The sequence below is a fragment of the Macaca nemestrina genome, chromosome 2 (assembly GCF_043159975.1).
Source record: "Macaca nemestrina isolate mMacNem1 chromosome 2, mMacNem.hap1, whole genome shotgun sequence".
Taxonomy (NCBI): Eukaryota; Metazoa; Chordata; class Mammalia; order Primates; family Cercopithecidae; genus Macaca; species Macaca nemestrina.
The window spans coordinates 83,814,895-83,840,554 of record NC_092126.1 but is presented as its reverse complement, the minus strand read 5'-3'; the positions used below and the strand labels follow the sequence as shown (position 1 = coordinate 83,840,554).

General features: G+C 41.1%; 1 protein-coding gene across 8 annotated transcripts in view; it reads left to right on the top strand.

Moving 5' to 3' along the window:
- LOC105465735 (TRAF2 and NCK interacting kinase) overlaps window positions 1-25,660 on the top strand; it is a 410,880-nt gene that overhangs the window by 276,483 nt on the left and 108,737 nt on the right. For all 8 annotated transcript variants that reach the window (XM_071091238.1, XM_011714344.3, XM_011714334.3 and 5 more), the window contains 3 exons: window positions 9,830-9,884; window positions 11,869-11,947; window positions 21,713-21,888. In XM_071091238.1, coding sequence (XP_070947339.1) covers window positions 9,830-9,884; window positions 11,869-11,947; window positions 21,713-21,888 — 310 coding nt within the window. The remainder of the gene's footprint in view (window positions 1-9,829; window positions 9,885-11,868; window positions 11,948-21,712; window positions 21,889-25,660) is intronic.

Below are 25,660 nucleotides of genomic sequence, written 5' to 3'. Positions count from 1 at the left end.
ATGTTCTTTGAAACCAATGAGAACAAAGATACAACATACCAGAATCTCTGGGACACATTTAAAGCAGTGTGTAGAGGGAAATTTATAGCACTAAATGCCCACAAGAGAAAGCAGGAAAGATCTAAAATTGACACTCTAACATCACAATTAAAAGAACTAGAGAAGCAAGAGCAAACACATTCGAAAGCTAGCAGAAGGCAAGAAATAACTAAGATCAGAGCAGAACTGAAGGAGATAGAGACACAAAAAACCCTCCAAAAAATCAATGAATCCAGGAGTTGGTTTTTTGAAAAGATCAACAAAATTGACAGACCACTAGCCAGACTAATAAAGAAGAAAAGAGAGAAGAATCAAATCGACGCAATTAAAAATGATAAAGGGGATATCACCACCGACTCCACAGAAATACAAACTACCATCAGAGAATACTATAAACACCTCTACGCAAATAAACTGGAAAATCTAGAAGAAATGGATAATTTCCTGGACACTTACACTCTTCCAAGACTAAACCAGGAAGAAGTTGAATCCCTGAATAGACCAATAGCAGGCTCTGAAATTGAGGCAATAATTAATAGCCTACCAACCAAAAAAAGTCCAGGACCAGATGGATTCACAGCTGAATTCTACCAGAGGTACAAGGAGGAGTTGGTACCATTCCTTCTGAAACTATTCCAATCAATAGAAAAAGAGGGAATCCTCCCTAACTCATTTTATGAGGCCAACATCATCCTGATACCAAAGCCTGGCAGAGACACAACAAAAAAAGAGAGTTTTAGACCAATATCCCTGATGAACATCGATGCAAAAATCCTCAATAAAATACTGGCAAACCGGATTCAGCAACACATCAAAAAGCTTATCCACCATGATCAAGTGGGCTTCATCCCTGGGATGCAAGGCTGGTTCAACATTCGCAAATCAATAAACATAATCCAGCATATAAACAGAACCAAAGACAAGAACCACATGATTATCTCAATTGATGCAGAAAAGGCTTTTGACAAAATTCAACAGCCCTTCATGCTAAAAACGCTCAATAAATTCGGTATTGATGGAACGTACCTCAAAATAATAAGAGCTATTTATGACAAACCCACAGCCAATATCATACTGAATGGGCAAAAACTGGAAAAATGCCCTTTGAAAACTAGCACAAGACAGGGATGCCCTCTCTCACCAGTCCTATTCAACATAGTGTTGGAAGTTCTGGCTAGGGCAATTAGGCAAGATAAAGAAATCAAGGGTATTCAGTTAGGAAAAGAAGAAGTCAAACTGTCCCTGTTTGCAGATGACATGATTGTATATTTAGAAAACCCCTTTGTCTCAGCCCAAAATCTCCTTAAGCTGATAAGCAACTTCAGCAAAGTCTCAGGATACAAAATTAATGTGCAAAAATCACAAGCATTCTTATAAACCAGTAACAGACAAACAGAGAGCCAAATCAGGAATGAACTCCCATTCACAATTGCTTCAAAGAGAATCAAATACCTAGGAATCCAACTTACAAGGGATGTAAAAGACCTCTTCAAGGAGAACTACAAACCACTGCTCAGTGAAATAAAAGAGGACACAAACAAATGGAAGAACATACCATGCTCATGGATAGGAAGAATCAATATCGTGAAAATGGCCATACTGCCCAAGGTAATTTATAGATTCAATGCCATCCCCATCAAGCTACCAATGAGTTTCTTCACAGAATTGGAAAAAACTGCTTTAAAGTTCACATGGAACCAAAAAAGAGCCCGCATCTCCAAGACAATCCTAAGTCAAAAGAACAAAGCTGGAGGCATCACGCTACCTGACTTCAAACTATACTACAAGGCTACAGTAACCAAAACAGCATGGTACTGGTACCAAAACAGAGATATAGACCAATGGAACAGAACAGAGTCCTCAGAAATAATACCACACATCTACAGCCATCTGATCTTTGACAAACCTGAGAGAAACAAGAAATGGGGAAAGGATTCCCTATTTAATAAATGGTGCTGGGAAAATTGGCTAGCCATAAGTAGAAAGCTGAAACTGGATCCTTTCCTTACTCCTTATACGAAAATTAATTCAAGATGGATTAGAGACTTAAATGTTAGACCTAATACCATAAAAATCCTAGAGGAAAACCTAGGTAGTACCATTCAGGACATAGGCATGGGCAAAGACTTCATGTCTAAAACACCAAAAGCAACGGCAGCAAAAGCCAAAATTGACAAATGGGATCTCATTAAACTAAAGAGCTTCTGCACAGCAAAAGAAACTACCATCAGAGTGAACAGGCAACCTACAGAATGGGAGAAAATTTTTGCAATCTACTCATCTGACAAAGGGCTAATATCCAGAACCTACAAAGAACTCAAACAAATTTACAAGAAAAAAAACAAACAACCCCATCAAAAAGTTGGCAAAGGATATGAACAGACATTTCTCAAAAGAAAACATTCATACAGCCAAGAGACACATGAAAAAATGCTCATCATCACTGGCCATCAGAGAAATGCAAATCAAAACCACAATGAGATACCATCTCACACCAGTTAGAATGGCAATCATTAAAAAGTCAGGAAACAACAGGTGCTGGAGAGGATGTGGAGAAATAGGAACACTTTTACACTGTTGGTGGGATTGTAAACTAGTTCAACCATTATGGAAAACAGTATGGCGATTCCTCAAGGATCTAGAACTAGATGTACCATATGACCCAGCCATCCCATTACTGGGTATATACCCAAAGGATTATAAATTATGCTGCTATAAAGACACATGCACTCGTATGTTTATTGCAGCACTATTCACAATAGCAAAGACTTGGAATCAACCCAAATGTCCATCAGTGACAGATTGGATTAAGAAAATGTGGCACATATACACCATGGAATACTATGCAGCCATCAAAAAGGATGAGTGTGTGTCCTTTGTAGGGACATGGATACAGCTGGAAACCATCATTCTCAGCAAACTATCACAAGAACAGAAAACCAAACACCGCATGTTCTCACTCATAGGTTCGAACTGAACAATAAGATCACTTGGACTCAGGAAGGGGAACATCACACACAGGGGCCTATCATGGGGAGGGGGGAGAGGGGAGGGATTGCATTGGGAGTTATACCTGATGTAAATGATGAGTTGATGGGTGCAGCACACCAACATGGCACAAGTATACATATGTAACAAACCTGCACGTTATGCACATGTACCCTACAACTTAAAGTATAATAATAATAAATAAATTAAAAAAAAAAAAAAAAAAGAAGGAAGGTGACCCAGATAGCACATTAGTGTCACCAACAGGAAACTGAAACTCCTATTCAACATATTTCTGTGGCTTCCTGTTCACACCCACCTATAAAGGATTCCTTAGTCAAATGCAGGCAGTACCTCCTCCAGGCAACATGCTGATCCCCAAGGGAAGAGAGTAAGCTATTCTAATATTTTCCCTTTGGTCACATAACAAGCGAAAATGGACAAAGAACTAAAGATTTCTGTCCTCAGTTTATTTTATGTGTGAAATGGGATTATTAATAACTATCTCCTCCTCAATGACCCTAACTCACCACCTGAGTTCTGTGTCTAGATAACATAACATATAAATATATAATATAATTAATAAGAGTCAGTCCTTTGAAGTCAGACAGGACCAGTTTAGACTTTGCCTCCTATTTGCAAATTACCTCAGGGGAGTTATTTAACTTTTCGTAAACCTGCATAAAATGGGAATAATAAATTGTTTATTCCGAGGTTATAATAAAGTGAGAATATACATAAAGGGATTAATACAGTGTCCACCACTTGGTAAATACTCTATAGTACTTAGTGTATACATATATATTATAGATAGTTTGTGTTTATGTTATAATATGGAAGTATTGCTATTTGGGTCCATTTGTTACCCCTAAAAGGCAACAGTTTCATATGGTTGAACCTCGTATTTGTGTTACACACCTCTAATTATTTGCTGACATTGAGCCAGAATCTGCTTCTCTATAACTTTGACCACTCAATTAAGATGTTGTCCTTAGGGACCATACACACAATGCATTCATTTCTTTTTCCCACCTGGAACATTTCAAAAAAAAACTAGTTACAAATAAGTTACCCAACAAAAGACTACTTTCTGCTCTGTGAAACTTGATAGAATAAAATATGCTGGCTGTGCCCATTATTAAGCTATTGTCTGTCAACTCTGGACTGCCATGCTGCCCTCTGCTTTGTGCTAATAGAGCTAGGACTCAGCTGTCCTCCCTTCTGTTTGTCCATCTGACTACTTATCAGGCTCTGCCAGCAGGGAGCAATAGAGAACGGGAGACCTCGCGAGGAGGAGGAGGGAGGAGGACGCACGTTTTCCTGTTTGCTTCCTGTAAGCTTCTTGTTTATGTCCGCATGGTCCTTGTGACCTCTTTGAGCACCACTGAGTGCCAGAGCTCCCTGCCATCTTACCTGACTCTGGTTTGCTGGTTGAACTGCCAGTTGATGATATCTGGCCCTAAGGGTCTATCTGTACCTACATTTGTTGAATACCCAATGCAGCGTGTACTACATTGTATATTAGGCCCTTTGCATATATTTCCTCATTGAATTCTCTTACCAATCCTGCAAGATATGTGTTCTTTTCATGTTGCAGTTGAGAAAATGGGCTCGGAGTTATTAGTTGTGTCAGAGTTGAGTCTGGCTGCAGAGCATAGGCACCTTGTACCTCATGGTGGCCATTGGGGTTCTTGTCTTGTGCCACACAGCCTCTCATTCTTGTGTGGCTGGTTCAGACATCTGAAAGTGTTGCTTTTCTTCACTGTGTTGAGCAGCCCAGCCCCAGAAGGAATGCTCTCTTGTTCTGTTCAAGTTGCTTGTGTATCAGCTGTTCCCCACTCCTACCCTTTCCAGCAGCCAAAAGTTCTGTCTTGCCTCTGCCTTCCCAAAGGCGCTAGAATTTGTCTCTCTTCTGTTTGTAATGCACACAGCGCTAGGCTATTAATCATGCCACAGGCTAGGCTGCACAGCACCTCTGGAATAATGAATTACCCAGCTCCTGCCAAAATGAGTCACACCATGGCCATGAACGAAACTTATCTCTCTCTGACTCTTTCCTCATCTTGTTCTTCCCCCTTCCCTTTCTCGTCTCCTGTGATCTGTCTTGCCAGTCGTAATTGGAGCATTTTCTCCTTTATTTAAGTTCTGAAGTGTCTTTGGGACTCACTAATGTATCCAAAGGCTTAAACAAGGCCTGTCGAGGACATTTATGGCTTTCTAGCATGGGCAGTTAAGTGTAGCTTACAAGCAGCTTTGGGTATATGTGGCCAGGAATATAAATGTTCCTCTTGGAAAACAAGAGAACCCCAGCCAAAAAAAAAAAATCCTAACATTGATATCAAATGAAGGCGTAAGGAAGCAGCAGAATCAGCTAGGTCATGTGACTTAGCAGAGTATGCACAGGTATTTGTGGTGGGGTGACCTTTGGTTTGAAAGAAGTGTTCTGGGGGCTTAGGGAAAGGCTGCTCAAGAGGGATTCTGAGATGATGTGTACTAAACAAAGTACATATCTTTTCCCTAAACCTTCTTGCTTCCTGTGGGATAAATCCAGGATTACCGAACAAATGAGACCACTCCATTTTCCTGCTGTCAAAGTATGTTTCTTCAAATTATTGCTGTATATGTATTATCACTTAGGAATGCTTTTGTCTGTACTTACGTTTCTTATGTCACTAGAAGTCTAGAGGCAGGCAGTCCAGGGTTGATGTGATGGTTCACTGATGTCTTCAGAAACCAAAGCTCCTAGCTTTCTGTCCTGGCATCATCAATTTGTTGGCAATAACTCATGGTTGCAAGATGGATGCTGTAGCTCCAGATATCATATTTTTATTCAAGGCACTAAGAAGTGGGAAAAAGTTAGCAAGACACCAGCTATATTCGTCCCTTATTTCAGGAAAAGCAGAAGCTCCCAGAAGATGTTTGCTTGTGTCTCATTGGAGAAAACTATGTCACATCCCTAACTGCCATCCTTAGCTGCAGCGGCATCAGGATAGGCAAGTGTGGCTTTGCTATACTCTGAAATGGAAGCAGCAAGAAAAATGGGGGTTGAAAATGACCACTGGGTTAGCCAATAAACAATTTCTGCCACAACTAAATAGAGGAAAATCATAGAAGACTAAGTTGGGCAGGCAAAGGCAGTGTCATCTGACAGTGGAGGAGAAGGAAATCAATATTCTTGAGCCCTACTCTGTGCCAGATTTTGTGCTAGCAGCATACCTGATCAATACATGCATGCCACGGTTATTTCCATTGTGCAATTGAGAAGCTAAGCTCTGAGCAACATTCTGCATGTAGCTAAATTAGAAGCCAGTATTTGAATCCAGATCTGCCTGACTTAAAAGCCTGTTCTCAACTGGGTGTGGTGGCCCATGACCGTAATCCCAACACTTTGAGAGGCCAAGGTGGGAGGATTGCTTGAGCCCAGGAGTTCAAGACCAGCCTGGGCAACATAGTGAAACCTCATCTCAATCAATCAATCAGTCAATCAATACCCGTTTCTTTCTACCAATCCATGTTGCCACTGGGAAATTGGGGCCAGTTTTATAGTATGAAACTGGAGTTACCTCACTGAATCTCAGCACCGTTATTGAATTACCAGCACCTTCAGTCACCTATGGACAAAGTAGGAATCTGAAGGAATTATCTTATGGATTAAAAATGCAATTTTATAATAATTGAGAGGGGGAAAAATGGTGAATACTCCAGTCCTTAGATTGTGATGCTAGTTAAAAGAGAACTGGCCTAGGAAGCAGAAGACCCAGCTTCGTTTAAAACCAGCTGCTAAGTTGCTCTTTGATCTTGGGTAAGTCACTTTCCCTCATTCGTGAAATGAAAGGTTGAGCCAGATGATCTGTAAAGAGTCTACCAGCCCTAGAACACTTAGGTTTTGCTACTTTCAAGTGTTTTTCATTTGTTCATTCATTCAATAAATATTTATTAAGGGCCTACTGTGTGCCAGGAACTGTTCTAGGTACTTTGGAGACATCTGACAACAGGACAAAGATCCTTGCCCTGTGGCTCTTATGTTCTTAGGTATGTGTGCTGGAGGTAAGGGGCACAAGCAACAAACACAAAACATGGTAAATTAGTGATGAATAAACATGTCGTATGTTAGAGGTGGTTAGTTCTGTGGAGGACAAATATGGGGAAGGGGAATGAGCAGTGCTGGGTGGAGGTCCCAGTGGTCCTCATTGAGAACACAGGGGTTGAGCAGGCTTTGGGGAGGTGAGGGAGTCAGCCAGCACATCACTGGTGAGGTGCTGCAGGCAGAGGGAACAGCTTGAGTCAAGATCCAAAGGTAGAAGTGTGTGTGGGCCTTCTGAGCATTTTCCTTCTCCTTGATCTGAGGCCTGGCCTTGCGTTCTTCTTACCCCAGAACTATCATTTTGTTTCACATGTATTGGTTTTCAACCCAGCTCAAAGCCTCCTGGACTTGAAAGCCATTTAAATTGGACCCTTCTGTTGCAGTTAGGGCCATGGAGCCTGGCTGCCACCGTCTTACTTGTGCCTTATTTCACACTATAGAAACACTCAATTCCGAGGGATTTGGGGAAAATGGTGGTAGAACTACCAAGGCCTGGAGATACTAGAGTCTTATCGAAATAGCACAGGGACCTTAAGAGCCAACCCACCGTTTCCAGACTATTCTTGCTGTGTTTCCTGTTTAAAGCCTCCTGAACAGCAAATGACTCAGTGTTTCTTTCATGTTCCCAAATGATTATCTTTGTCTATCAACCATAAAACCCCAGGTACAATAGAACTGCATTTCCATCTTTACCAGTTATTGCTCCTGAGCCAACTTGTAATAGATGAGCTGAACCTTCCCCATCAGCTCTGGAAATAACCTCACTCAGCGAGGCCAAGAGCCTCTGGGAAACTCAGTCACTTGCTAGGCTAGAGAAACATGGGGTGCAGATTGCGTTTAATGAAAATCTTTGTGTATATCTTGAAACATAACAAAGAGAAGGGACAAGAGTTGCCTTTGTGAGTTGTGTTATATGCACAGAGTTCCTTGGAGTCTTAGAATGATAGTGTTGTGAAGGTGCATTGCTATTCCCGGTTGAACTGAGAACTGGTAACATTTAAAGAATCCCCCTTGCTCCTAGTGTGAGATTACACATGTGCCCCAGCCACCTGCTCTCAGGTAGACTGCACTTTAGGCAAGAGGCTAGATCCCCTAGAAAGCCACCTCCACATTGTGCAGGGCTCTGCCCAATTACTGAACAGCCCTGAGTGTGACTTCACAGGATATTGAGAAACTTAGTTCTAGGGAATGACTCAGCATGAAGGTTATGAATTTTATGAAGCTGTCTTCCAGTTACATCTCTTTTTCATGTGGTCTTGACATTTGTTTGATGGCAATAGCAAGGAAACTTACCTTTGATCACTCTAATCTCAGAGAATTTTGAAAAATATACAAAATGCATGAGGTATTTAAAATGAGATATCTATGTTAGGATGTGGGCCATTGATACTAGATTTTCTTACCAATCTGCTGTGGAACTGAGGCAGCAAGCCTCTTTTTGGTGTTTTCTAACCAGGTTTTCCCCATCTCTTGGTTTTCCCCCTCTCATGCAATATTTAGAGACTACTGAGCCACAGACAGAGTATGGGAGGAGAATATTGTTAGAGATTGAGATTGTACAGGTAGAAGTGGAGGCATTAGCCTAGAAAATTCTGTTCAGAGAATAAAAGTCAGTCTGAGCATAAGAAATAATATAAAGGTATACTGGCCTCTATTGTACATACTAGTCTAGTCACAAAATAGACCGTATTTATCTTTTCAACAAATACACTGAGTACCTCCTACTGTGCCCAACTCTGATCTAAGCACAAGAGAGACATCAGTGAATGCCATCATCCAAAAGTCTCCGTGTCCTCATCTTACTAGGTAAAACGATATGAAATTGCTGTTTTTATAGTTAAAAACAATTGAATATAAATAACACCTACTATCTGATCCAGCCATTCCACTCCCAGGTATTTAACTAAAAGAAGTAAAAGCATACACCCTCAGATTTGTACACCAATGTTTGCAGCACCTGTATCTGTAATAGCCCAAACTGGAAACAGTCCAAATGCAAAAACCGTGATACGTTCATAGAATGAAATACTACACGGCAATAAAAAGGAGTGAAATACTGATATGTGCTACAACATGGATGGGCTTCAGAAACATTATTCTATGTGAAAGAGACCGAATACAAAAGACCACACATGATATTATTTCACTTATACAAAACTTTGGAAGTTACAAACTAATTCACAGTGACAGAAAGCAGATCATTGGTTACCTAGGGACAGGAGAGTGGGGATGGGTTCAGGCAGAAAAGGAAGGAGGCAAATGAGATCTTTGGGGGATGATGGATATGTTTACTGTTTTGATTGTGGTGATGGGTTCACAGGAGGATCCCTATGTTATACCTTATCAAATGGTGTACTTTATGTGCAGTTTATTATATGACAATTATAGCTCAATGATGGTGTTATAAACAGTCAAATAGCAGCAATTTCCTATGGTTCAATTCACAGAGAAATTTCAGTAATGAATTAATTTAAAAATTTTTTATATTCATTTTTCATACATTTATTGATAAGCTGCCATGTGCCAGATACCATGAATGGTACTGTCAGTGAAAAGTGAGTAAGACTGTTTCTGCTTTGAAGGTTAGTGGAAGAAACAGGTTTGTAAACAGACAGCTGAATGACTTTCCCACAGGCAGTTCTGAAGCAATTACCAGGTTTAACCAAATTGTCCTTTGTCTATTGAATTTATGTGTGTGTCTTGCCCCTTCTTTTTCAGAGTGACTTGTGGTCTTTGGGAATCACCGCCATTGAAATGGCAGAAGGTGCTCCCCGTAAGTACCCTCCTCTGGGGTGAAATCTGTTGCTGGTCTGCTCTGCAGGTAACTGAAGTTTCCTTGCCAGGAGCTGCAGTTGCTTTACTTCCACTACACCGAGCCCTGCATGGATTCAAGCTGGCATATTTAGAAAGCAGAATCATCTTAAATCAACCAGGAATCCATTCATTTCAGAGCAGTGGGAGAATCCTGTTTTTATTTAAAAAAAAGGAAGAAAAAGAAAGCATACTTTGGGGAGTCTTGTTTGTTGTACAGATTGGAACATCATTTATTCTGGACTACTCCTCACCTGTCATAAAACCATGACCAACTCACAAGACTATAAACTCCAATGTATGAAAATCCAAAATTAATTTTCAGTGCACTGGTTATACAAATTGCTATTACTCCTCCTAAAATACTGATGTTTAAAATTTTAGATTTCCCTTCTATTTGAGGCAGAGTGGCTAGGGCTCCAGCAGTCTTGAGAATCTCAGTTCCTTGAGATTTGGAGTATTGGCCCTGGCAGAGAGTCTCTGTCCAAAGAGACTGTGCTTCACGGATCTCCATATAGGAAGTATAACTGGTTGACAGCCCCAGCTGCTGCAGTGGCACCAGGCCACACCTTTGAAGGGTCACTCCCCACCTAGTGACCTAGCACAGTGGGGTTACTAAGGCAGGCCCTTTCCTGGAGGACACAAGATTCCTTCATAGACAGCTTTCACCCAAGTAATACCCTGTGACTTCGCAAGACCTGCAGGACACTCTGGGACCCTTCCACCTACCTTCTCCCTCTCTCCTTCACTCAGGGTCAGACTTGCATAGCAATGTGATGACTTCCCATACTGCCTCCCTCCTTCCCTGTTTCCATTCACATAGTAATTTACCCACTAATATCCTTGGTGTCTGCATCTCAAAGGACCAGTACAAAAATAGGCCCTTTATTTGCATGACAGGTCGTTATACTTAAGACTTTCACCTTCAGGTTGTCATCGTTTTCTTACTTCTCAGTCTAGAATTGGTAGAACTCATCTGTAGCATGATTGATTTGGAGTGCTGGTTGACAAAATTGCCCTCATTCACAATGCTAATAGGCATGTGTGAATCAGAAAAATAATATATTGCAGTCTTAAACCATATTATCATTCTTGATGAGTGGTAGACAGGGCTAAAAATAAACTTCTGCCCACAGAATCCTTTGGCTTTTAGGGAGCACATATTCTTATTCTAGCTACAAAGTAGAAATTCTCCCAGATATTTGAAAAGTAAACTAATAAAATATTTTTATTAAAGTAAGAACATATGAGTGCTTTCACTATAAATGATAATGTCATGTTTACAAGATGAGATCTTTTTATAACTTTGTTTTTCTGCCAGACTCTGTGTGACTTAATCCTCTGGGCTTCCTGGGGCCGGCCAGTGAATTTAAAAACAAAATGAAACAAAACCTGTTACGACACCTGAAAAGCCATTCGGGATATCTGGAAACAGAGAAAATGGGGCTCTGGGCTGGTGTTTTGGACTCCAAAAGTCTGTGTAGATAACATTGCATTTGGATGAGCTGTCAATGTGTAAGAAATAGATGGGATAATCAAATGTCTTTTATTTATGGCTTAGTCTTTTACTAATTAAACGTAGCTTACCATCTCCATTGTAGTTGTCATCTGATGTTATTTACTTTCAATGTCAGGTGGTCATTCATGGCAAGATGGCTGGTTGTTGACCCTTTAACTTAGTTTCCTTAAATATGAAGTAAACGTGTATTCACTAGAAATGTTAGCAGTAGCTATGTGAACCATGTTGTATTTTGAGACTCCTGTAAATGGACATTAGATCTTTCAAATGCTCGTCAAATGGAAGCATTTGGATATTCTGACTTCGTGCTCAATCATGGTGTGTAAACTCAGTGGGTCATTGGGCAGCATTATCTGCACAGCCAAGATGAGCTTGGCCTGGATTTGGCCTCCTAACTGTAGCTGGCCCTTGTTTTGGTCTCTTGCAGCTCTCTGTGACATGCACCCTATGAGAGCTCTCTTCCTCATCCCCCGGAACCCAGCGCCTCGGCTGAAGTCTAAGAAGTGGTGAGTTTGGTCTTCGATGTTTTGCAGATTTAAGGGTGAGGTTTTCTTGTGATTCTATTTTGGATTAGCTCTAATCCCTAGGCCCTACGGATAGAATGAGACTAACATATATTGTGACTTGGTGAATTACTTTCCATATGCTGTCATTCGTCTCAAAGTACATATGGAGTATCTACTGTTTGTACAGCAAGTCTTTATTCCCCCACCTTTAAGGTAAGAAATCATTAGCCAGAATGGGTAAGTGAAGCCCAAGTAATAACATGAAAGCTCTTTGATTTATAATTCCAAGTCATATCTTTCCTGGCAGCACAGAACACCTTATCAGAGAGGGTGATAGTTTAGATTGGCTGATTTCTCTTCTGTTCCTTACAACAATCATTCCCTAAGTGCATATACACACCAGTTAATGTCCAGAGATTATTTCTCTGCTACATGTATGAGCATTTGCAGTTTTTTTGTTTTTACGACTGTTTTCACATATGGCAGGTGATACTGGCTTCTTATTTGGGGCAGCAATTTAACTTTTCCTTTTAATAAACTTACATAAAATGGTGGCTTAATTTAAAGGAAACTACTACATGAATAGCAGTATGAGTGGTGTGAAGTAAAGGCAAAAATTATATTGATAGGATATGACTGACATTTGGGAAACAGTTCTACAGGTTAAGCCAGATGTTGGATGTTTTGACTTTTTTGGGATAATTATATAGTTGGGATCTTTGTATCTTATTATTCCATAACCAAAGTTCATTGCTTCCTCCTTTCTTCCTATGGAAATGGTGTATCCTCCCTGATACATTCTTGAATCTCGAATTACTCTTGCACTGAGGTCAATTCCTGCACTACTTCCGACCTCCTATCCTTTTTCTAGAGATAAGTCCTGGGCAGTGAGACCATGAAGGGACAGGATCCTTCTGCCTCTTTCCATAGCCCTTCATGATCAGGTGCTTGACTGCGACCCTCATGTTTCCCACCCACCCACAGGTTCACCTCTACCACACAGGAGGCAGCCTTAATTACTACCAGTCATCTACTAATGAGAGCCACCCTGGTGGAACAGAGGAAAGGGCATGCTGCACAGAAAGAGGGAAGGAAACAGCCAGAAAAGAGATGGCAGCCTCAGAATAGCCGGGCCCTGTGAGGGGAGTGAGAGTTGCTATTGGTAACAAGGAGGCAGAGCGTTTCCTGCCCCTCCTTCCTCTGCAGAGGGTCACTGTGGTGCAAGACAACCCTTCTCTCCCCAGCAACAGCCCTCCCATTGGGTATCAGACATCATGTGATCGGCAAAGCACCCCCAACACCCTGCTTCCTCTCCTCTCCCTGGATCAGACTCCCAGGGAGGGGGGCTGGCTCAGTTCTCTTCCCTGGAAGCGACAGTGACACTACAAAGCCCTCTGCTAGGTTCCTGCTTGACATCTGAGCTGAGTCTGCAGTATACAGTGGGCTTTACTTACCCTGTTCCCTGCCCTGTCTTCTCCTTGTCTCCCTTTACTGCTGCTGGACACGTATTCCGAGCTTTTCCACAGAGGAGGACAAACTGGCCCTCCACAGATGTATTTGGCTGTCACAGTGTGGTCATACGCCCCATTTTAAAAATATGTGTATTAATTGGCAACACTTAAAAATCTGTCAGTTGAGCATTACATTTAGATTTCTGGCCTTTTTCTTGCAAAGATGCAGTGAAATGCCTGCAAAAAGATGTTAGCTCCTACTCCCATTTAGGACAAGTGATTGTCCTCCTCCAGCTGCCACCTCCCCCCAACTCAGAAGCTGGTGTCAGTTGGTTAGTATACATCTCCTGTTTTCTTTTTCTTTTTCTTTTTCTTTTCTTTTTTTTTTTTTTTTTTTGAGGCAGAGTCTTGCTCTGTCACCCAGGCTGGAGTGCAGTGGTGCGATCTCGGCTCACTGCAACCTCCACCTCCCAGGTTCACGCCATTCTCCTGCTTCGGCCTCCCAAGTAGCTGGGACTACAGGCGCCCGCCACCACACCTGGCTAATTTTTTGTATTTTTTTTTAGTAGAGACGGGGTTTCACCGTGTTGGCCAGGATGGTCTCGATCTCCTGACCTTGTGATCCACCCGCCTCAGCCTCCCAAAGTGCTGGGATTACAGGCATGAGCCACCGCACCTGGCCACATCTCCTGTTTTCATCTTAACCATGGTCTACACCACCCCTTTTTGTGACCTGCCTGACCCCACAGAAAAGTGAGTGAACAGCCCTTGCCCTACAGTGTTGGTTTACTGACTGAGATCCAAAAAGATCAACGGTGTGCTGACCTTGTTTGAGAAATACAGACTTTTAGGACAAGGCAGGCTGATTTTTCAGCTTCAAACTTTTGACAAAAACTAATTTTTAATAATGCTGGAGGGAGCTGGAGAAGTTTGGAAACACTGAGAAGTCCAGGCCAATTTCATCTCATCCTGCCACCTTGCACACCTTTCCCTGATGTGGAAGGAAAGCTGGGTAGGAAAGCTATGGGAAAGTCCCATATTGTCATACAGGGAAAGGAAAAGTAACCTGATTGTTAGAGAGTGACTAGGGAAACAGTAGCCCTGATAATGTGCCATTTCACACTTGGATCCCAGCCTTTGTAGAGGTGGTGGTGCAGCCTCCAGGCACATGATACTTGACAGCAGACATAGCTCCCATTTCTCTGCAATACAATTCCACCAGTTTTTAAGTGAAAATATTTAAACACTTCAGAGTATTTTATCTTGAAAGCGCAGGTCCAAAGTGATTTGAAGTAAGTTAGGGTTTACTTTAATAGACTCTAGTGTTTGAGAGGAAATGAAACATTTTGTTTATTTTTTTTTAAATTATTTAAAAGAAAAAGACCCCCTCCTCCGACCAAGAGACAAAACTCCAAAATGTTCTTTTATTTCTAGCTATTCTTGGGGAGGGGAAGGAGGGGAGGGATAGCATTAGGAGATATACCTAATGTAAATGATGAGTTAATGGGTGCAGCACACCAACATGGCACATGTATATATATGTAACAAACCTGCACTTTGTGCACATGTACCGTAGAACTTAAAGTATAATTAAAAAAAAAAAATTTTTTTTTCTAGCTATTCTCTACCTAAATGAGTTATCGGGTTAAATGCATTGTTCTCAGTGTGTATATCAATACCTGACCAAAGGGGGCGCCATTGTGGAGACAGTGCCATGAACTCTTCATGACAAAACATTCAATCAAGCATCATTTTCAACATGACTGAGTCTACAACATACAACTTGAGCCTTCAGGATTTGAGAAATAAAGGCAGTGGCACTGCTCTTTCCACTGTCCTCATGGAGGGAAAGGAGACCGCCACCACTCACAGCAGCCCAGTTCTTCCTTCCCTGTTGGTATGATGAGGAGAGGCCTTTGTGGTATGGGATGATGAAATTACGGCACCACTGAATGTTCAGGCAGCTCAGCCATTTAATAATAAGTTGTCTGGGAGGGTTGTAACCTTAGTGGAATCAGAGGAAAACCAAAGATGCTCTCACCCTCTACCTCCATATCAGCACCAGCAAGTGAATAGTAAGACTGGGATTCCCATTTTCTCTTCCTGTCTCTTGTGCGTGGGTGGATTCCACTCGCAGGGGTAAACTATCTCCTTCAAAAGATTTTCTCCTCCCTTCTCTTGCCACCCTGCTCATCCACACTCACCTGCCCTCACAAGTATACTCAGTGTCACTGCTTCCCTCCAGGGCTTTCTGGAGAAGGATAAGAATGGTTCCATTACGTATAAAGCGGTGACTCTTTCATGTGCCCTTTAAATTTGAAGAGTCCACACAGGCAAAGCAGCCCTCAGTTGAGATCATTAGAAAAATCATAACTGCTTATACGTACAAGCTCCACTGGTCCAAGCTGCTCATGCTCCGGATGCAGATGTGGAGGCCCAGCGAGGCTAAGTGGTGTGTTTGCACGAGTTCTAGCCTCCTCACTGGGAGAACCAGTCTGGACCCAGCCTCCTGCTTTTGCTCCAAGCCTAAAAATCACCCCCATGATTTTATGAGGCACCAGTTCTGATTCTTGGTGGGTTGCAGACTTTTGTTTTGAGATATGACAAAGTTCATGTGTGTGTGTGTTTTCTAAATATAATAATAATACAAAGCAAATATCAGAAATTCCTTCAAATAGACTGAATTTGCTAGTAGTAATGTGACTTTGAACTTTGGACTTTATTAAAATCCAGCTAAAAACTATTACACAGACTTTAAAAATTAACCTTTTTTGGCCGGGCGCGGTGGCTCAAGCCTGTAATCCCAGCACTTTGGGAGGCCGAGACGGGCGGATCATGAGGTCAGGAGATGAGACCATCCTGGCTAACACGGTGAAACCCTGTCTCTACTAAAAATACAAAAAACTAGCCGGGCGTGGTGGTGGGCACCTGTAGTCCCAGCTACTCGGGGGGCTGAGGCAGGAGAATGGCATGAACCCGGGAGGCGGAGCTTGCAGTGAGCTGAGATCCTGCCACTGCACTCCAGCCTGGGCAACAGAGTGAGACTCCGTCTCAAAAAAAAAGAAAAAAATTAACCTTTTTGTGCAGCCTCCTTGGAGACAACAGCCCAGTTGACTCTTCCTGCTAAGCTATTTAACCCATATGTGAAATAATTCCCTTAAAGAACTCTATGTTTACTCAGTTCAACAGAAAGGAGGATTTCTTTTTTTTTTTTAGAGATAGTCTCATTCTGTCACCCAGGCTAGTGTACAGTGGTGCAATCATAGCTCACTGCAGCCTCAAACTTCTGGGCTCAAATGATCCTCCCGCCTCAGCCTCCCAAGTAGCTAGAACTACAAGTGCATGCCACTATGCTCAGCTAATTTTTTCTATTGTTTATAGAGAAAATGTCTTGCTGTATTGCCCAGGCTGGTCTTGAACTCCTGGCCTCAAGCAATCCATCCATCTCGGCCTCCCAAAGCACTGGGATTATAGGTGTGAACTACCTAGCCAGAAGCGGGGATTTCTGCTCCTCAGTCCTAAAGGCGGATGCTGTGTTCCTTAAGCCCAGTGATGCTCAGAGATTGCTGGAGGCAATGTCATTATAGTCATCATAATAATAATAGCAAACACATATATGGAATTTATGATACCAAGAATGTTCTCAATATTTTACATGAATTAATTCACTTATGACAATTTTTTGAGATAAGTACTAATAATATCCCCATTGAATACAGCCAGGGAAACTGAGACACATAGAAGTTAAGTAATTTGTCCAAGTTAGTAAGCGATGCGACTCAAAGTAAAGGAAGAGGGTAGCTTTTGGAAATAGGGCAGGGCCAATGCAAATTTTAAGGCCAAATTGCATTTAGGGAGTCTGATGATTACCAAAAACTTTTAACCCAACTGATTATAATGGCTAATGTAACAATCTTTCCAGCATTTTGAATTCCCCCAACACAATTTAACATATAAACAGGTTCAATTTGGGAAGATAAAGTATTTAGTGACTGATAGTAGAACTAGTTTTCTCACACTGTAGGTACCAATCATTACCATTTATTTCTCCATGCCAACCCTTGGGAAATTAGTATTACTAACCTTAGGTGTTTTTATTGTATAAGAGACAGAACTAAGTTACTATCAGTGGAGATTCAAGCAATAAAGTTATATAAATGTACTTTAAACTCATTAGAACACTCAGCAAACAGTGAGGTAATATTCAACATAGGTGAAGTGTTTTCACTCTTAAACAAGTGTGTAATTAAGCATATTGATTCTTTGGTCATGCTAACTTAAATAAGAAACTATGAATCCTTCTTTGAAGACTCGTTTTAAGTAAACATTATTTTCTCTTCAAAGGATGCCATTTGAAGAAGATATGAAATATATTACCAGCTTCGTAGTCCTGCACAAGTAGGCCTACCTTTTAGGCCCAAAGTTATTGTCTTGAATATCTCTGAGTTTTTTTCTCCCAGCAAGGCATACTGGGAAAAAGGACTCTGTTTAATAACTAATCCCATTAAACTTGAGCACTATTCCATTCTGGAGATTTCTCTGACTGTTTTTTTAGATGTCAATATCGGGGAATAGAATGCAAGTCTATTAAATGTGGATCTCACTTTTAAATCGAATGTGATTTCTTTTCTTTATCAACCTCTAATTAATAGTTGGTTGAGCAGTTTAAACAAGCACTTCCGGCGGATGTGGTGGCCCATGCCTGTGATACCAGTACTTTGGGAGGCTGAGGCAGGCAAATCACTTGAGGTCAGGAGTTTGAGACCAGCCTGGCCAACATGGCAAAACCTTGTCTCTACTAAAAATACAGAAATTAGCCAGGTGTGGTGTCACACACTTGTAGTCCCAGCTACTCGGGAGGCTGAGGCAGGAGAATCACTTGAACCTGAGAGGCAGAGTTTGCAGTGTGCTGAGATCATGCCATTGCACTCCAGCCTGGGTGACACAGCAAGACTCCATCTCAAATAATAATAATAATAATAAAAATAAACACTTCCTTCTAGTTGCCAGCAAGAAAAAGAGAACTGCCATTTATATTCCTTGTAAATATATCATACCTTTCTGTCTTAAGTTTTGTTTTCATCTTTTTAATACTGATTTTTCTACCTGGAAAAGTACTGTATGGTGTTCGTTTATATCTTCATGCAGGTCAACCTCATTCTCTTCAGTTCATTCTGTAGGAGTGTCCTTTATTTCATTACATTTTTCTGGCAAGGTTTCTTCTTAGATGAGATCGTATTTATGCCTCCACAGATTTATTTGATTGATCTGAGAAAAAGAAGAATATCCACTCTCCAAACCTCCCTTTCTGTCCCTCAAAAGTGCAGACTTGAAGGTGGCCATATTGCAGCTCTTGCCCAGAACCTTCATCATGCATTCACTCATGCACCAAACACGCAAATCAGGTAGTGTGCTCATGATGCAAAGATGGCTCAGGCACGTCTGATGCTGTTGATAATTTTCAGTGTGAAGCAGCAAGGATGTGCACGGAAGCACTTAACAAGGAGGTGCATAGAGTGTCCTGCTGTCATTATTTCTAGTCCACAGTATGGCCAACCCTGATTCATCCTGGGCAACCCCAAGCACAGTAGGCTACCTTTATTTCTAGGTAAAGTATTTTAAAAACTTGAATGTAGCTTAGCAATTTCGAGTGGAAAAAAAATACCAGTGATTCAGTACTTTAAAAACACAGAATAAAGTGAAAAACTGCTTTGACCAGGGCAGCACTAGAGAGTGGTGCATACAAAAGTGCCCTGTCATGTTTGAGTGTTGAAGAACATGTTCCCCATTGTGTTCTGTGTGGTGAGGGCACCTCTCAGGCCTGAAGAGTATGTATGCAGGGACTGCTGGGCAAAGGCTCAATCCTGGGATCCACTCCTGTATCTCCCCTGTGCACCACAGGAGAGCAACAGAGAGCACAAAACAGATCATTCCTGCTCTGGGCAGGACGGGAAGGGTGACCTGAGTTTCACCAAGGTCTCCTGGAGTGCTTTAGAAAAGCATGCTATTGAGTCATGAGCTTAATTATTGATGACTCTGAACAGTTTCTTGGATCTTTCAGCAAGAACATGCGTGTTCAACTCATGAATCACGGCTGAAGTCCACCATTAATTTCTGCCACATTGTGGTCTTACTGCCATAATCGTAGGTATGGTATCTCTTGCCAGCTGTCCCCTGCCAGGTCTCTGGCATGGGGTTTATCTTTAAGGAAATATTGCCTTTCTAAAGGGAGATAAATTTGCCTCTGGGTGTGAACTTAATTCTTTAAAGTTAAATGTCTTAAGTCCTTGAGTTAATGACAAACGTACACATAGAGCCTGTTCTTACTCCTTGGAAAGCAGAGTTCAAAAGTGATTCTGAAACTACTGGTTACAAAATTTGCCTAATCAAAGTTCACTTCATCATAGAGGAATCTTGCTTATTTCTACAAAATGCACTCCCTGTTACCTGTCCAACCTTGGTTTTACTTTTCTCCAGCTTGGCATTTTATTATTATTATTATTATTATACTTTGAGTTCTAGGGTACATGTGCATAACGTGCAGGTTTGTTACATATGTATACTTGTGCCATGTTGGTGTGCTGCACCCATCAACTCGTCACCACCCATCAACTCGTCATTTACATCAGGTATAACTCCCAATGCAATCCCTCCCCCCTCCCCCCTCCCCATAATAGGCCTCAGTGTGTGATGTTCCCCTTCCCGAGTCCAAGTGATCTCATTGTTCAGTCCCCACCTATGAGTGAGAACATGTGGTGTTTGGTTTTCTGTTCTTGCGATAGTTTGCTGAGAATGATGGTTTCCAGCTGTATCCATGTCCCTACAAAGGACACACACTCATCCTTTTTTATGGCTGCATAGTATTCCATGGTGTATATGTGCCACATTTTCTTAATCCAATCTGTCACTGATGGACATTTGGGTTGATTCCAAGTCTTTGCTATTGTGAATAGTGCCGCAATGAACATACACGTGAATGTGTCTTTATAGCAGCATGATTTATAATCCTTTGGGTATATACCCAGTAATGGGATGGCTGGGTCATATGGTACTTCTAGTTCTAGATCCTTGAGGAATCGCCATACTGTTTTCCATAATGGTTGAACTAGTTTACAATCCCACCAACAGTGTAAAAGTGTTCCTATTTCTCCACATCGTCTCCAGCACCTGTTGTTTCCTGACTTTTTAATGATTGCCATTCTAACTGGTATGAGATGGTATCTCATTGTGGTTTTGATTTGCATTTCTCTGATGGCCAGTGATGACGAGCATTTTTTCATGTATCTGTTGGCTGTATGCATGTCTTCTTTTGAGAAATGTCTGTTCGTATCCTTTGCCCACTTTTTGATGGGGTGGTTTGTTTTTTTTCTTGTAAATTTGTTTGAGTTCTTTGTAGGTTCTGGATATTAACCCTTTGTCAGATGAGTAGATTGCAAAAATTTTCTCCCATTCTGTAGGTTGCCTGTTCACTCTGATGGCAGTTTCTTTTGCTGTGCAGAAGCTCTTTAGTTTAATTAGATCCCATTTGTCAATTTTGTCTTTTGTTGCCGTTGCTTTTGGTGTTTTAGACATGAAGTCCTTAATAGCCCATGCCTATGTCCTGAATGGTATTACCTAGGTTTTCTTCTAGGGTTTTTATGGTATTAGGTCTAACATTTAAGTCTCTAATCCATCTTGAATTAATTTTCGTATAAGGAGTAAGGAAAGGATTCAGTTTCAGCTTTCTACTTATGGCTAGCCAATTTTCCCAGCACCATTTATTAAATAGGGAATCCTTTCCCTATTTCTTGTTTTTGTCAGGTTTGTCAAAGATCAGATGGCTGTAGATGCATGGTATTATTTCTAAGGACTCATCTCAGTGTTCCCTAACATATATTATTCTCATCCTAGCCCGAGTTTTTCACTGATTTCCTACATATCTGAACTATCCTCTCCCCAGAGTGATTTTCTCCTAATTCTTTAAGGCCCAGCTATGGTTTCCTTATTCCAGTAGCCCTTCTGGATGTGATTCCCATAGGGTTCTTTTTCTTCCCTGCTTCCTTTTGGTTTGCTGTGTAATGTTACATATAAATTATGCAAAAATGCTTTCATGTGTATAACTACCTTCTGCTACCTTAATTGTACATTGATGATGATGATGCCTTTGGACCCATTATGCCTAATATAGTGCCACACCTGTTTTGCGATTAGTGGATGATCCCTATGCCAGCCAATTGGACCTTAAAAAAAAAAAGTCCCAGCATTTCAGAAATTACACATTTGCTTTTCTTTGAATCGCCATTTTATCTGTGGATTCATTTCTTTTGTTTGGCAGGTCAAAAAAATTCCAGTCATTTATTGAGAGCTGCTTGGTAAAGAATCACAGCCAGCGACCAGCAACAGAACAATTGATGAAGCATCCATTTATACGAGACCAACCTAATGAGCGACAGGTCCGCATTCAACTCAAGGATCATATTGATAGAACAAAGAAGAAGCGAGGAGAAAAAGGTTAGATGCATGTTTGTATTTCAGCAGCAAAAACAAACGATGGAGTGAATCATGGGCTCTTCGTGTATTTGGAGGTGACTATGGGGATTTCAATGGGTCGTGTGAGGGGCTGTCTCTGAGACCACAGCCTCTGGGCATCAGTGGTGTGAGACTACTGAAGTAGAATCTTTCATGAAAAAGAAATAGAACTGCAAGAAACATTACCTCTGCCAGATACTGAACAAAGTCATGTTGAGTGATACTATGAAGTACTTTAATATGACAAGTGATTTTCTTAATTCAAATTAATATTCATGTTTAGAAGACTAAAACTCTACAGAAGACAGATAACCTAAAGAAAAAAATTCATCTAGTTGGCATTTTTCTATACTGATATTCTTCAACATTTAAGTTTATGTGCTCTGAGGCTCATTTGTAATTCCATTATTTAGAAGTCAGAAATCATTTTTTTTATAGTTGCAGTGATACAAAAGATCATTAGGTTGCCAGGCTTGCTGAATGGAACATCCGATTTTGAGCTGAAGGTAATTTAACACAGTTCTTTATTTTATATATGCAAAAACACATCTTTGTGACTCTAGCTCTTACATGTCACTGTCTCTTCACTACATCATTGAAAGAACATGAGTCCAAACTTGGGGTCTCAGGCTGTGCCCTACCTTTTTGAATGGAAGCTTACATTTTTAACAAGCATAGAAATGGTATACTCATACTATATATTAGGGAACATTGAGGTGAGCTGCCAAATGAGAAAATGCAAGCCAAAGAAAATTGAAACTGAGGTTGGATGGGTAGTAAGGGGGGTGCATTTGTAGAAATGAGCAAGATTCTCATATGGTGAAGTGACCTTTGATTAGGCAAATTTTGTAACCAGTAATTTCAGAATCACTTTTGAACTTTGCTTTCCAATTAACAACTCAGGAGTCATGGCTAAAGTTCACCATTAATTTCGACTACATTGTGGGCTTGCTGCCATAATCATCAATATGGTATCGCTCACCAGCACTCCCCTACCCTGTGCCTCTCTGGTATAGGGTTTATCTTTGAGGAAACAGAACCTTTCTAAAGGAAGACAAATTCGTTCTTGGAGATTGACTAGCATATTGACTGTACCATGACCAATGTAAAAACTTGCATGGTCTGGGGCAGGTTTAATGGCTAGTTGAGGTAGGGAAAGTTAGAGCATGGGAAGGGAGAAATGGAGAGGACAGCAGTGAGGGCTTTCTGGGTAGAGAACAGGAGGGGGTTGCTGCTGGGAGGATGACAGTGAAAGGCAGCGTGAGGCTGGAAAGCTGAGCATTAACAGTATGGTGAGTGGAGAGTAGAGAGGAAGACCAGAGACCGAGGATGGGAGGGGAGGCACATGGTGATGTGCTTGTTCTTGCTTCCCTCCTCTTCATTTCTCTCCCCTCTTCAGTTCAGAGGCAGTAAGGGAGGGTAGCCCACAGCACGGGACAGAGGCTGCCTTTCTTTTACTTGCATTTCCTTTCTTCTTTGCCTCTGCAGTTAATACCCATAACACAAGCTGGGGACTAGTAGTGGGGGCGGTGACAGTATGAAAGTCAGACTGGATTGGAGAGGTAAGATCAGCAGAGGGCTAAGGCAGGAGGAGAGAATCTCAGTGAAGGTTCCGGGAAGAGTTCTTTTTTCTTTCCTTTTTTTTTTTTTTTTTTTTGGGTGGAGGGGAACGAGGTCTCACTTTGCTGCTCAGGCTGGTGTCAAACTCCTGGGCTCAAGGGATCCTCCACCTCAGCCTCTCAAAGTGCTGGGATTATAGGCATGAGCCACCCGCCCAGCACTTTATTTTTTATTTTTTGAGACAGGCTCTCTCTCTGTTGCTCAGGCTGGAGTGCAGTGGAGTAATCATAGCTCACTGCAGCCTCTATCTCCTGGGCTCAAGTGATCCTCCCATCTTAGCCTCCCAAGTAGCTGGGACTACAGGTGCACACCACCATGCCTGGCTAATTTTATATTTTTTTAATTTTTAGTAGAGACAAGGTCTCACTCTGTTGCCCAGGCTGGTCTTTTACCGCTGAACTCAAGAAATCCTCCTGTCTCAGCCTCCCAAAGTGCTGGTATTATAGGCATGGCCACCAAACCCAGCCCCAGGGAAGAATTCTTATGCAGCTAGCAGGGACTTGAAGGAGTGTATGATCAGCTTAGACTCAGGAGTGGGAGGTTGTGAAGCTAGGCCAAAAAGGTGGCTCCTCTGCAGTTAATAAGAAGTCAATTAGACCCTAAGTTCCTCCAGTCCAAGCTGCAGGAACTAGGCATGAAGAGAAATATATAGGTCAAACTCAAAAGGTCCAGGACTGCAACTGCTCCTTGTCCATGGGGCTACTCCATGAAGTCAGAATTTTTAAGGGCATATTTTAGAGCAGTGTGTCAGACATGCAACCATTAAATGCCAGCTTCTCTCAAAAGGACATTTTATTATATTGTGAATATATAGCATAGTTTAAGTGCGCTCAGACTCTGTTTTCAGATTCATATTCTGGGTTCAAATTCTAACTCTGCCCCTTATCAGTTATGTGAACATCACTCCAGTTTTCTCAGCTTTAAAATAAGATTGAGAGTATACTAATAATACCTACTGCCTCGAATTGTTGCAGAGATTAAACTCAATAATGCATTTAAAATGCTTGACATAATGTCCAGGACACAGATGCACTCAGTAAATATCAGTTATTCTTCTTTAGGCAATTACTTATTAACCCATACTTTTTCATCACTTACTCAGAGTACTTTGTGAGAACTCATGACCCATCTCCCTCTGGGGCATAAATAAGAGTGGGTGAAGCCTGTGCCTCAGGTTGTTTCCACATTTTGCGGGGCACAAACTCTGGAATGTGACTCAGAACTCACCATGCCATGAAGATAGATCATTTTTAATGTGTTTGTTCTCTGCAGAGTGGAAAAGTAAGATTCTTGGCAATAGGTATATTCAAGAGTTATATGGTCATTTAAGGAATCTAAGCCTGTTTAGGCTTAGGGCCACCAGAATCATAGTTCTAGTCTCCTTTATGTCTGCTCCCCAAGGCAGGGTGTTTGATCAAATGAGATCTAATTTCATTTGCTCAGTTTAGTTAAATGACTTAGTTTGCTCTAATATTACTTTTCACTTTCTTAGTTGTTCTGTGACCAACTTTTGGTAGAATCAATCAAAGCAATTCTATTTTGCATTGCTTTGTGATTTTTTTAAACCTGATATTTTTTCCCTAACATATGTTGACCCATGCCAGTTTAACCCAGTAATATAAAAGCAGTCAAAACCAAATTTTGGTGAAGTATTACATATTAAATGGAGGAGCCTGACAAATGAATGTTTTACCCCAGAGAGTAGAAGTAATAGGAATAATTGTGTGCTGCTTTTCCATGCTGTAATTTCCTTTATTAGATAAAATTTCTGCATTTTTACTTTGAAATCTGTTTATTCATTTTGAAAAAGTTTAGAATATTTCATTTTTAGCGTGGAGTATTAAAATACTTTATGCAGGTTCTTTATATTTTGGTGAACTAATATTTTAAAAATAAGTAACCTGAAAGCTTCATACATACCTCAATGTATGAAGCTAAGTTGTGATTTAAAAAATACACTTGAACTCATCAAACTTTTGACTTTCTTTCATTATCTCTTTAATGGCTAAATAGTGTGAAAAGCAAGGCATGTTTAGCAAATCTGAGCATTCTCACTGTGTGACTACTGCCTCCTGGTGGTAACATAATTAAATTGCAGTTCCAGTTCTTTTTAGGGATGTGCAAATGTCTTCAA